At 32.9% G+C, this 13,643-nt stretch overlaps 1 protein-coding gene across 12 annotated transcripts in view; it reads left to right on the forward strand.

The window, feature by feature from the left end:
• Positions 1 to 13,643, forward strand: part of ORC5 (origin recognition complex subunit 5) — a 275,932-nt gene that overhangs the window by 58,342 nt on the left and 203,947 nt on the right. For 10 of the 12 annotated variants that reach the window (XM_023533633.1, XM_023533636.1, XM_011365190.2 and 7 more), the window contains exon 12: positions 1,343 to 1,453. The exons of the other annotated variants lie outside the window; for them this stretch is intronic. In XM_023533633.1, coding sequence (XP_023389401.1) covers positions 1,343 to 1,453 — 111 coding nt within the window. The remainder of the gene's footprint in view (positions 1 to 1,342; positions 1,454 to 13,643) is intronic. 12 annotated transcript variants of the gene reach the window in all.

Consider the following 13,643-nt stretch of genomic DNA (forward strand, 5'->3'; position numbering starts at 1 on the left):
TGAGAAACTGACACAAGTATACAAGGAGAAATGTAACAGGGTTGTCCATGACAGTATTATTTGTGAGAGTGTTGAGTTTTTTAAAGTAGGTAGTGATTTACCATAAAATGGACTTCTGTAGGGTAGTTTAAAAATGGACTAGAGCTATATGTGTCAATATGGCTAAACTTGAAAAACATAATATCAAAGAAGCAATTTTAGAGTGCTATGTCCAAAATGATATTATTTATATAAAACTTTAGATCAAGCAAACAGTGCTGTATGTTTTTTATGGATATATATATATAGTATAAAAACTATCATGCAAGTGATAAAAACACCAAATTCTGGATAGTGATTTCTTAGGGAAAGGAAGAGTGGAATATGAGAAGAGTGCAAGAGAGCTTCAACTTATTTGTAATATGATTTATTGTTTTATTTCTTAGTATATATTGTATAATGTTAGGGTTTGATAAAATTTAATGGTGGGTACATTGGTATTTGTTATATTAACTTCTATATTTTTCTGAATGTTTGAAGTATTTAATGAGAAAAGCATATAAAATTTAAGACTTGAAAAATGGTTTCTAAACTATCTTTTAGATATAAATAGCTGAAGTAAATATTTCATTTTATAATTCTGAGTAGGTATTTTTTTTGCAGTCGTTCTTTAAAGAAGTAGTTATTCCCATGCATATAAATTCCCATTTTATTTGCCATTGCTAATATAGAGTACTTAAAATCTTACATTGCAACTAAAATTATCTGATGGAGTGGACCTTGAGCACTGCAGTTTTCTAATGACAAGTTAGTGTACCATATGACTTTGTACACTAGTATGAACATTTTATAGTCTTTAAACTTTTTATGAATTTTACATTGTTTTGGGCCAACAGATTATTCACAGATTATAAAAGTTTTCTAAGCTAGTATTTACTATAACTGATCTTTTTAAAACTATTAATGATGAACAAATACATTTCTAGTCTGTGGCACGAAGAGGAATGGTGAGAGGTAGTAAGTTCTAGACTAGGAGTCAGGACCTAGACCCTGATTTTGGTTATGTGCTATCTTGACTAATGACTTGGCTAAGTCACTTAGCATCTGGTTCCATCAGCAAAATAGGGCTGAATAACTTGTGAATTCTTTAATATTTGTTGATGCTAAGTCAGAAAATCTTGAAGAAAATGTTAAGGGTTGAATTATGGTTACATCAGATAAAGTTTTAACATAGAGACTGAAAGTTGGCTTGTTAGCGTCTTTGGGGAACAATAGAATATAAATATGTTGTTACTGGGAATTCATTGTGCAGAAAATGAGTTCTCTACTATAAGAAGAAAACCCATGTTCTTTTTCCTTGTAGACAAGCAATCATCTCCTTGGACCAAAACTTTTTCCACTAGATAGATTATTAGCAATATTATATAGTATCGTGGACAGCAGAGTTGCTCCAACAGCGAATATCTTTTCCCAGGTAAGCTTAATGAAATTTATCTTTATGGAATTTTTCAGGTAAATAGGTAGAGTTCCAGGCATATAGAGTTTTGGTCAGCATATTTACTGTTTTAAACTATATAATGAACAGTGTTTTTGGTAATTGAAAATTCCAAATATAGAATCTTTGAGAGTATTTCTGAATTTGCATATATTTATTGGTATAACTTGATAAATTAAAAACAGCTTGATTTTTTAAATAAAGGAATTTTTAAATTAAATGATTATAATTGCTGATTAAATAAACGAGTAGCTTTATGATTAAATTAATTATAATATAGAAATAAAATTTAATGAAAACAAAATTTAAAAAATGATTTGCCAGGAAGTAATCTTATTATCCTTATTCCTCATATATCTCTCTCTCTATACACACACACCTTGCAGGTTGATAGTATGCATTAAAAAATTATCTATTTTCCAGAATGATTTAAGTTCTCAAAATTTTCACTAGATGGCAGCAGTAGCATAAAATAGAAACTGACAATTATTAAATTACTAAACGTTAAGGATTTTTTTTTCAGTTGCCATTTTAAGAAAAACCTATTTATTAAAAACATAGTCATAGTGGTTTTCTTAAATGGTGCAGAAAAACAATATTTAGCACATGGTATGAATGAATAGAAGAAAAAGCAAATGATGTGACTATTGAAAAGGAATGTTGCAATGAGGATTTTGTTTTATATATGTTTTTAGGTTGAGAAATATGAAAATAGCAGCATGTACATTTTGATTCACTGCAAATAAATTTGGGCCTTGAATGGATGTTAGATTTTGTAATCTAATGTGTGGTGGTAACTTTTAATTCTTCATTTGAAGAAGTCTTTGAGAACCAAAAATATATGTTCTTTGTTTGACTCAACATTGAAGGTAGATCATTTTTGTGTCAGCACTTATAGAAAATTTTATCTACCTTTTCTGTGTTCTTGAGGAAAGATAATCTAGTCAGTTATTAAGCTGTGCATATAACTAGCTAAAATAGATAAGTAGACTGGCCTTAATGCCAATAACTTAAAAAACCTAATTCAGTATTAATCTGTATTACAGGGATGGATATATATATATGATGTATATATATATTTAAATGCTTTGTTTGAAATTAAGGTAATTTTTAATCAGACTTTACATTTTATTAATACCTTTTTGCATCCAATATATGAGTTTTTTATTTGGTGTTTGTTGTTGCCGTAACCATGAAATAGGCATTGTGATCTTTCCTGTCAGGGATTGAGCCTCAGAGAGGTTAAATAATGTTGCTCGTATGACACATGTAAATCTTTGAGAGCCGAAGCCTGGGGAAGCGAGATGCTCTGAACAGGGCAAGAAGGTGTTTGTGTCAACATGTGGTTGTAATTCTCAGGTGCCCAAAAGTTACCTTTCTAGGGGACATAAAGAAGGATAATAAAGGTTTTTTCTTTTTAGAGATCTTATAACTTATTCTGAGGGGATAAAACATGTACATAAAAATAATGTAAGGCTGTAAATGAATACTAATTAGTGCTGCTGAGAAGTTTAGAGCAGAGAGAGATCACTTCTGGATTGGGCAGGATACAAGAAAGATGACTTCACAGAGAAGGTGAAAAATGGAGCTGGGCTGTGGAGAATGAATAGGAATTTTTTTCTTCAAATACTTCTAATTTAGATAAGTGATCCATTTTTATTATACAGAAATGAGGAAATGGGTAAATAAAAGGGAAGCATAATAGATAATATTAGCTGACATCTTATTTCCAGTGAATAGAGTTTATTTAGACTAGAGATTTATGAAGGAAAGATAATGTGACCAAAGGGGTAGGACTAGGAAGAAACAAGACACACTTGTGAAAGTAGACGGGATTATATTATGGTAGTGGTAGCTGTCGTTGTAGTTAAGATCTAGTAGTAGTAAGACTGCCACCACCACCCATCACATCTTGGTGGGTAACTTACCTGTTTTACCTTACATTAGTAGAGCATTTTGCATTTTATAAAGTCTTGTCACATACTAAGTTAATCTTTAAAGAGGAAGAACTGAAGCTCTGAATGCCTAAGAGATCTGCCCAGCGCCACATAGCAAATCACTGGTAGCCTCTAGACTTGAAGAAGACTTTCCCAGCAGCAGGTCTTGATTATAGATGACCAGTGGCACCCATCTTTGTTTTCAGCAATGCTTGTAATGTCATTAAGTAACAGTTTGGCCTAAAATGTATATATTTTTTAACAAAGTTAAATTCTTTTCAGCCTTAACAGTTGTGAAATTCTTTTCAACCTTAACCTAAAACAATTTTTTATTCTTTATCTCCTCATTAGCAGTAATCAAAATGATAAATTTTATGTATTTAAAACATGGCTGTTCTGAATTTGTTTATGTTCATTTGATGACAAATCACTTAAGACTTGATCTCAGTTGATTTCTATTTGGGAAACAAAGGATGGGGAGCTACAAAGGGATGATGCAACTAACCCTAAGGAGTTGACCTGTACTTTCGTTTAGTCAATTAAACATCCAGGACAATCAGGTAACATATATACTGTGTTTAAGAAAAAGTTTGTCAGAAATCACATCCAAAAGAAGAGTATTTCTTCCACTGCCTTATTTTCTTTTTCTTTCCATTGACTCCCAGTGACCTTTTCTGTTTTTCTCCTTTTACTCAACTGTCAAAACTATATTCTTGCCCATAGAAATGGAAATTTTTATTTAACCTATGCACACTTAATTTTTTTAAGTGAAAAACAAAAGTATAACACTTGTAAGTTTTTATTTGATATGAACACTAGATGGCAATATTGTTACATCCTAGCTTTAAGATGAACTAGGAAACAGCTTTTACTTTTTAATACTGTCTTTGATATTTAGAGAAAGCTACTTGTTAATTTAACACATTGGTTTATTTGAACAGAATTACCTGAAGATGTTTAATAATATATGTGTGCACGCATGCATACGCTGTATGTACTTTTATGAAAATGTAAATAAAATTGGTAATGAATTGTGTTACATGACTGTTTTCTACCTGGAACTAAATTTCTTTTTATTGGCTGTAATGTGCCTATGAAAATAATAATTTTTTTAAATTCATTTTTTTATTCCTTTATTTTATATGCAATTTTTGAGTTTGTTTTATAGTAATGTGCTATTTTATAGCTTGATTTACCAGATACATAATTATTCATAATTTTACACATATAATAAATTGATTAAATGTGGCATATTTGTTCAAAGTTCTCTTGAAGCAAAAGTTTATCTCCATTGCATTTCATTTAAATTTATTTAAATCTATTCTGTAATAAAGTTAAAAAATAGTAGTTTAAGGAATCTTTAAAGTTATTAAAATTCATAATAGTCATAGTAGTATTGTATTGTAGTTGGTATTATGAGTTTTTCATTCCTTATTACATTTTAGATGGAATTCTACTCATTAATTTTTAGTCTCATAAATAAGTAAAAGAATATTAGTGTATTTGACATTTTTAGATTAATGATCATATTTTTGAATTGAAATATGGTTTTTAAATTTTTCTTAGACTTGTAAGATAATTTTAGCCTTATTTAATTTACTGCAATGTTGCAGTAATGATCATGAATCATTTTAAAATTTTTAATTCAAATAAAATAAATGTAGTCCAATACATACCTGAACTTTGTGAATGACAAAGCATTAATTCCAGCGTTTTCATTTTTTTCCTCTCAGCATAGATAGAGTGAAGAAACTATATAATTTAGATCCAGTAAATGGTCGGATTTATTACTTTCAAAACAATTTGGTCAGATGTGTTTTTGACCACCATTTATCATCTTTAAAAGAAATACTATTGAATTGTCTTTTTTTTCTCGGAAGTGTATTAAAAACATGTTATGCCTTTTTACCTTGTCTTTTTCTTTTTTTTTTTTTGAAGAACGATAATTTGGAAATTTTCGAATGATCTATTTTATTCTTTTGGTCTTTTTTTCTTTTACTTATTCTCACCCACCTTTTTCATAGTCCTGTAGTTAGCTGAAGACAGTAGAAGTATAGTTCTTTAAGACTGTCATCAGATATATCACTTATTTTAAAATATTAAATCATAATGCTTTATTTTTTTCCAGATGGTAAAAATGGTGAATAGTTTATTCTAAAATTATCGAGACACATTTTCACAGGGACTTTTAAAAGGAGAATTATCTTTAAAATCAGGGACATTTAATTACATATATATATCTGTATCACATTATCATTAATCTTATTTGATTAGTTAGCATTTTGAAAAATTAGTTTTGAAGATAATTCACTTAATTCTACAATTTAGGTTTAAAATAATATAATTACTATATTATAAGAAACAATGCACTCTGAATTAAGATTAAAATATAGCTGAAAGATAAGAAAAGGAGCATAGGTCCTTTAAAAAATTGTTCTCTGTACCATATCGACAAGTTGCATTTTTTTAAATAATATCTAGTTTCTGAATGGCTTCATATTTGTACATAATTTAATAAGGAAAAATTAAATTTAAATGTCACTAAATTTATCTTTATTTCTTCAAGTATAAGTAAAAAGCATTTTGGGGAGTTCCAGTCAAGATGGTGGAATAGGGTAAACACTGTTCTCACCTCTTCTCATGACCACTTCAAAATTACAACTACAGAACAATCATCATTGAGAATCACCAGGAGTCTAGCTGGACCGAAGTCCTGTGGAATTGAAAGAAGACACGTCGACACTGATAGGAGGGGCAGACACAGAACAGGGTGGTCCCACACCCATGTGTGGCCATCAAAAATCAGGAGAGAATTCTCAGCTTTGATTGTGAGGGATCCCAGCCCATACCAGGCTCCCAATCCCAGGTTTCCAGTACCAGGAAGAGAAGTCCCCACACCTTCGGGCTGTGAAGACTAGTAGAGACCCTGGCTGAATGAAAGAGGGAGGGCTGCTGGAGTCCCAGGTGTTCCTCTTAAAGGACCTGCACACATACTGACTTACTGACAGACTCACTGGCTCTGAGCTCCAGCACAGGGGCAGCAACTTGAAAGACACCGGGTACATATGAGGAAGAGGAACTGAGTTGTCTGGCTTCAGGATGAGGGCAGGAGGGGCAGCATTCTCACAGACAGAAGTTTTGGCAGAAGCCATTGTTCCTATGTTGAGCCCCCCACCCAGCATGCAGATACAGGCAGGCACCATGTCTGAGTCTCCATCAACCTGGCTAACAGGGTTGGCCAGCCTTGGTGATTACCTGAGACCCTGCCCCATCCAATTTGTAGGCCCACCTAAGCCACCTCTGGTGGCTTTTCCGTACAAATGACCTGTTTTGGCTCATTCTAAAATCTCTCAAAGGTTCACAAACCCCAAACAAGCATCATCTGGCCTCGGTATGCCCCATATCTCTTGCTAAGCAGCCCCAAGCCCAGCACTAGTGGCAGCCGGCCTTGGTTTACAGTTTAGCCTTACCCAGGCACCTCTGAGCCCAGCGCAAGTGGCAACAATTTGCAGATCATTTTGTAGCTCGTACCAAGTAGCCCTGGGCAGGGCACAGGCAGCGGCTGAACTTGGCCTGTCCCAGAGCTCCCAAGAGGCCCCAAAACCAACACACCTGGTGGCCAGCTTCAGATCACACCAGAGCACCACCCTACTACCTCTATAAAAGACACACCAAGAGAGCAACTGAGCAGACACCAGCACCCTGCAAAAGTAAACCCTGTTTCATAGAGTCAGCCTCTGCACAACAGCTCCTCCATTATAGTCACTGCCAGTCCTCACAACCAGTCAGCCCAAGGGTCAGTCCCTCCCATTGATGTACCAATAGCAAATAAGGCTCGACTACAACAGGATGCCATATACAAGGGGCATACCTGGAACACATGGCTCAGGTGACCAGAGAGACTGCACCACTGGGCCCCACAGGACACCTACTACCTAAGGCCTCTCTACTAAAACCGAGAGACATAGCAGCTTTACCTAATAAATAGAAACAAACATAGGGAGGAAGCCAAAATGGGGAGACAAAAAACATCTCAAATGAAAGAACAGAACAAAGCTTCAGAAAAAGAAACCAAGTGAAGACAAGCAATCTACCAGATGCACAGTTCAAAACACTAGTTATAAGGATGCTCTGTGATCTTAAAACTTCAACAAAGAGATAGGAAACCTAAAAATGAAGGTAGAAAACATAAACACCAGTTGGAAATGAAGAATACAATAACTGAATTGAAGAATACATTAGAATCAACAGTAGATTAGATGAAGCAGAGGATCAGATCAGCGATTTGGAAGATAAGGTAGCAGATAAAACCCAATCAGCATATCAACAATAGAAAAGAGTCCAAAAAAATGGGCCTCTGGGAAAACATCAAGTATACGGACATTTGCAACATAAGGTACCAGAAGGAGAAGAGAGAAAACAAGAAATTGAAAACTTATTTGAATAAATAATGACAGAAAACTTCCGTAACCTGGACATACAAGCCCAGGAAGCACAGAGTTCCAAACAAGGTGAACCCAAAGAAGCCTATACCAAACACATCATATTTAAAAAGGCTGAGGTTAAAGACAAAAGAATCATGAGAGCAGCAAGAGAAAACCAGTTACCTACAAGGGAGCTCCCATAAGACTATCAGCTGATTTCTCAACAGAAATTTTACTGTCCAAAAGGGATTGACATGACATATTCAAAGTGATTAAAAGCAAGAACCTGCAACCAAGATTACTCACTTTACCCAGCAAAGCTGTCATTTAGAATCAAAGGACAGATAAAGAGCTTCCCAGACAAGAAAAAGCTAAAGGAGTTCATCACCACCAAACCAGTATTACAAGAAATATTAAAGGGACTTCTTTAAGAAGAAGAAGAAGAAGAAGAAAATATATATATATATATATATATATATATATTCATATATATATTTATATGAATAATAAAATGGCAATGATTACTGCCTACCAATAATTACATTCAATGTAAATGGATTAAAGGCTCCAATCAAAAGACAGGACAGCTGAATTATAAGCTGTAATTAATTATAGCTTTTGATAACCTTATATTTTTTTCTCATTAGGTGTTTGTTTCTGAACCATACATGACATATTTAAACTAATTATTTAGATACTTTCCAAATGTATTTATCATTAGAAGAATGATAATTTAGCTGTTTTCTTTAGGAGAGTGTTTTGAAGTGGATGCTTCATCTCTTAATTTATCATCGCTATAGGAAGATGTTTTTGCTATACTTGTTAGGGCAGCTAATGTTTTATTAAACCAAAACAGGTTTTTGGCATTTTTCTTCACATATAGGTAGATGTATAGTAAATTTACATAATTTTTCATTTTTTAAAGTAAAGAACACATTTTGTAAATATGATTTAATTCAAAATTTTTAAAAATAAAAATATTTTAATCTAGTTCAGACTTCAAAGTCAGTATTCACTTTTTTCCCTAATTGGAATAAATTTTTCTTTCTGTGCTTAAAATTTTAATAGATACTTACTGTGAGTCTGCTGTATTGCAAGAACTGTGTTGGATAAAGAGAATACAAAAGTGGGGAAAATGCAGTTCCTGCCCTCAAGGACCTTATCAGTCAGTCTGTAACTTCTACTGCCTTTCATTTGTTCTTGGTGCAGTTGCTAGATTCTAGCTTATACTAGAGTTAATGGAGTATGTGTGTATTTACTGGGAGAACATACTCGCTGAAGGAACTAATGCTTAAGTGAAAATTAACATTTAAATACTTAAAGTGAATAAATAAAAGTAGGATTTTTCACTTGTAGTCCCTGTTATTTGATAATATAGTTATTTAAGTGTATTTTTTCAAGTAAAATAACAAACCCGTTGAATTTTTCTTTCTGACTTGCCTTGAACTTAGTGTCGTGGAGCATGATTGTTTGATACTGTGTCATAACTAAATTTTGCTAATAATCAATTAAATTTGGTTATAACTAGTTACGTTTATTAGTATCAGTCTTAATTAAGACTTGAAAGTTATTAAGTTATGTATAACTAAGGAGTTTATTGTAAGTAGCCTATTAGAAACTAAGTGGCTCTTCTTAAAAAGTCACATGGCTGTATTTCAAATACTTTATGATTAAATGTTATGCTTATTATATTACTCTTTTATATACAATATTTCAAAGTACTTCTATGGATTTTTTAACCAAAAGCACTTTAACCAAATAACTGATTTTATAGACTTTATTTATAAAGTATAAAACCTCTTTACCTTAAAAAATTAGTTTGTACACTATATAATATTATGGTTTGATTTCTATTTCTACAAAAGTAATAACATTTATCAAATGCTAGTCACATAACATTAGAAATCATAGTCGATGAATACTATCTAATGCATATATTGATTAGATAAGAATTTGAACCTCAAAGTATAATATCCTACAATCTAGCTGTAATATATTCACATAAAGTTGATTTGAGTATGAGAGAATTATCTTTATAGATATTAAAGTTGGTGAACAAAAGGGACAGTTTTTCTAAACAAATTCCTTGGATACTAGCATATTAGAAAATGTAAAAAGCTATTCTTTTTCAATTTCTCTGTCCTTCATTTCAATTTCTCTGTTCTTCAGTTGGCTTGTACCAGCATTCCAGTGTCTCTAATATCCAACTTAAATACTTGATACTATTAAGGTAAATTATGTAAATCACAGGAAATATCTTGAACACTAACATTTTCTAATAAATTTACTATGTTTTTTTCTTAACCATGACTGAGATTGTGAGGCATTCCATTCCAAAGATGGTAAAGAACCCTTATTTAATGCCTACTTCGCTGATGAATGGGTCAGCAGGGGTGCTGTTTGACAGTGGCTGGCCGATCTCTAGCAGTGAAGAGCCTTACTGCCATGATGTTCAATCTCCACTGGTGCAGTAAATTAGATTCTCAAATCTCCTCCTACCCCTGGTGTGGATGTATTACTATTCTTCCATCAGACCACTATGCAGTAGGTACTAATTTCAGGAGATTTTTAAAAGCTGTTTGGGGATGTTTCATATTTGAAAAGAGTGAGATTGATCTATGATTTTCCCTAGCTGCACTTTTGTTGTAAGGGATACTAAAATTAATCATTACCAAAGATAATAAGAAGCACAGTGTATTTTACTCTATTACCCAGGGATAAAAAGTTGTCTTTATTGTTTTCATTTGTGAAAGAACAGTATTTACCCCTACTACTCTTGTCTTCCCTGAAGCTGTTGTTAAATTTCTTCAGTGTAACAACTTTACCTTTGTGAATCTGTCATTCTGGTAATAGGTATTTTTACTGAACTCTAGAAAAATGGAACCATTGCTTAAGGGTGATATGTAAAATATTGCCTAAGGGATGAAAAAAATCATAAATTAGACTTTCAACTTTTGAATAAATAGTACATTGATACCTTATTTTCATAGGCAGTATTTTATAACGCTTCTAATAAATATGCCAATTGTATATGTTTTATTCATTTTTGGGGAGGAAATGTCTTCAACACCAATTTTATTTGCCTTGGCAATTTTTTTTTTTTTTTTTTGCTGAGAGTACAAAAAAGAGTTTGTGTGGATATATGCTTGCACATACCTCTTTAAGAAAATATGTACTGTTAATATAGTAACCATATAGGCAGATACACCCGTCAGATAGAGCAGTGTGACTAGATTGGTTTGATGAGAAAAGGTGTTTTAATAGCACGTTAGGAGAGAAATGACTTCGGAAATCTAACATTATGGAAGTGTGCTACATTTAAAACTATTTCTATAAAAAGATGATTAAAAGAAATGTTGATGCTTAAGGGAATGGTTTCCAGTGAGAAATTGTCTTGATTCTTTGTCAGCTCACAGCTAATTCTTTTGGAGGAGATTGGCCTCACCTGCCTATACATATTTCAGATGCTGATCCTGTAGAATAGTCCTTTTCTTTTCCCCTAGATGAGAAATTAGGGTCCTCAGTCCCAAGTCACTATAGAACCTAATTGCTCCCTCACCATGAGCACTCAAGCACCTGATGGAGAGTTGAAGTCTTAGAATGGAATAAGACTTATCTCGATAATTAGGAATAAGAAAGGGAGCTAGGTTTACCTGGAACTGCCTTATCTACTCTCCCTGGCTTCAAATGCTCTGTATATGCTGATATCGCTGATATCTTTTGAATTCTATGTTTTAGTCCTTATCCTCTGGCTCTGGACCCAAATTGCCTACTGAACGTTAATATCTGAATGTGCCAGGTATTATCTGGGATATGATACATCCCAAACTAAATTATTCTCTAAAGCTTTTCCTGTGTTTTTTTAGTTTTACCTGGATTTCAAAACTAGTCATTTATTCATGTCTTTCTGGACATGAATAAATATCATGTTTATTTTTTTGACATGTACACTGTTAGGTGCTAAACAAACAAAAATAATATATGATTTCTAGGTTTTAGTTCAATTAAATGGAGAAATTATCTCTGAACCTTCTCTTGTTTTCACTCCATTTAGTCAACAAGTCAAGTATATATTTTTCCTTCTAAATACAAATGTCTCTTCTTCCTTTCTTGTCATCCTCATTGCCATTGCTTTAAATCCATAGCTTCATCTATTGCACCAGCATCTTAACTGGTTTCCCTGTCAACAGACACTTTCAAATTCATTTTCTATACAGTTATCAGTATAAATCTTTAAAAGAACTTTTGGTCTTGTTTTCTGCTTATACTTTTTAAATGAATTACATCATCTATAAAACCAAGTCTGCATTTTATAGCATTTCTTATAAGGCCCCTTCACATACTGGCCCCATTTTCTGCCACTTTATTCATTCACCCTCAGTGCTATATACAATAAGCTGTTTCTTTCCTGAAAATACACCAGTTTTTCTTCTGTATTGTTACATGTGCTGTCCTCCTGCCATTGTTGAAATGAACTCTCTTTTATGCTTTGTGGTCCGTCCCTCAAATGCCATTTCTCAATGAATTCACATTTTGCCTCCATCTGTCTTAGTCATTCTCTTCTCTATAATGATAATTGCATTTATACATATCATTCACCAGCATAGCTCTCATATTGTGCCATTACCATTTTATTATGTTTGTCTTCCTAATACCTAAAGGCTTTGTCTTTTCATTTTTGTGTCTCGGGCACAGTGCCTTGAACATGGGATTTACTCACTCAATGAATGACTTCCCATTCCCCTAAGCATGCAGTTATGGTGTTTCTGGATAGAGATTTGCAGTCATTTAAGTGCTAATAAGTTCCAGAGGTGAGAGGTGCTATCTTTAGTTCCTCTTCGTATAAACATACACGCCACTTTTTCTTTACCTGAGCACATTTGAAGACTAACAATCCACTCCCTGCTTTTTTGTGTGTGAAATAAAAGTTCGAAAAATGAATTTCCAGAGGTGATAATTTTAAGTTGAACATCTTTGACAGTATTTTCCTATCTACCTTGTGTGTGTAAAAATGTCAGTTGAACTCTCTTGGTTTATGCCTCATGCTCATAAACTATCACATCGCCTGAAATCATGTCAAATGTAGTGCTTATTGGATTGTGTGAACCTCACATATTAAATTCTTTTATTTAAATAATTTAATATATTTTAGATTGTAAAGTTCCTCTAGGACAAGCAGGATAGGCTGTTTCACACATCAGTTGACATATATTCCAACCTATAAAAGTATAAAAATAATGAGCATGTTAAAAATTAATTACAGTTGTAAATTGATTTCCTTTTGTTGGCAGAAAACATAGTTTATTAGCTTGGGAACAGGTTCACACTGTTATAACATCAAGCACTTCCAGCAGAAGCTTGTTAGTGACTGCCTCTCAGATTAAGAAAAAAACCCTCACTGTGGAACATGAACTCCTATTGTTAAGACATAAGTAATCAACTCATCCCCTATGTGGATGAGAACAAAGAGCATAATAGTATACAGAGATTAACTAAGCAAATATTGCACAACCCTATTTAAGATGTAAATTAAAAAATATCCTATGTATAAGGAGGTTTTCATTTTTTATTTTTCTTTGTGAATGCCTCAGTCATGGTATAGGAGCTAGTCAGAAGGAAATAATATATACTTTGGCTTTTGAATTAGGTAAATTGATTATTTTAACCTAAAGTAAAATAAATTAGTTTAATTAGTGTCAATATGCTGCTAATATATGAAAACTAGGGAATACCATTCTCTTTGATAGCAAGATGCTTCCGATTTTTAGGAGCTTTGTTTATTTTTAAACCAAGGATTAAAAAGCAGAA

Source organism: Pteropus vampyrus, unplaced genomic scaffold, assembly GCF_000151845.1.
Source record: "Pteropus vampyrus isolate Shadow unplaced genomic scaffold, Pvam_2.0 Scaffold107, whole genome shotgun sequence".
Lineage (NCBI taxonomy): Eukaryota > Metazoa > Chordata > Mammalia > Chiroptera > Pteropodidae > Pteropus > Pteropus vampyrus.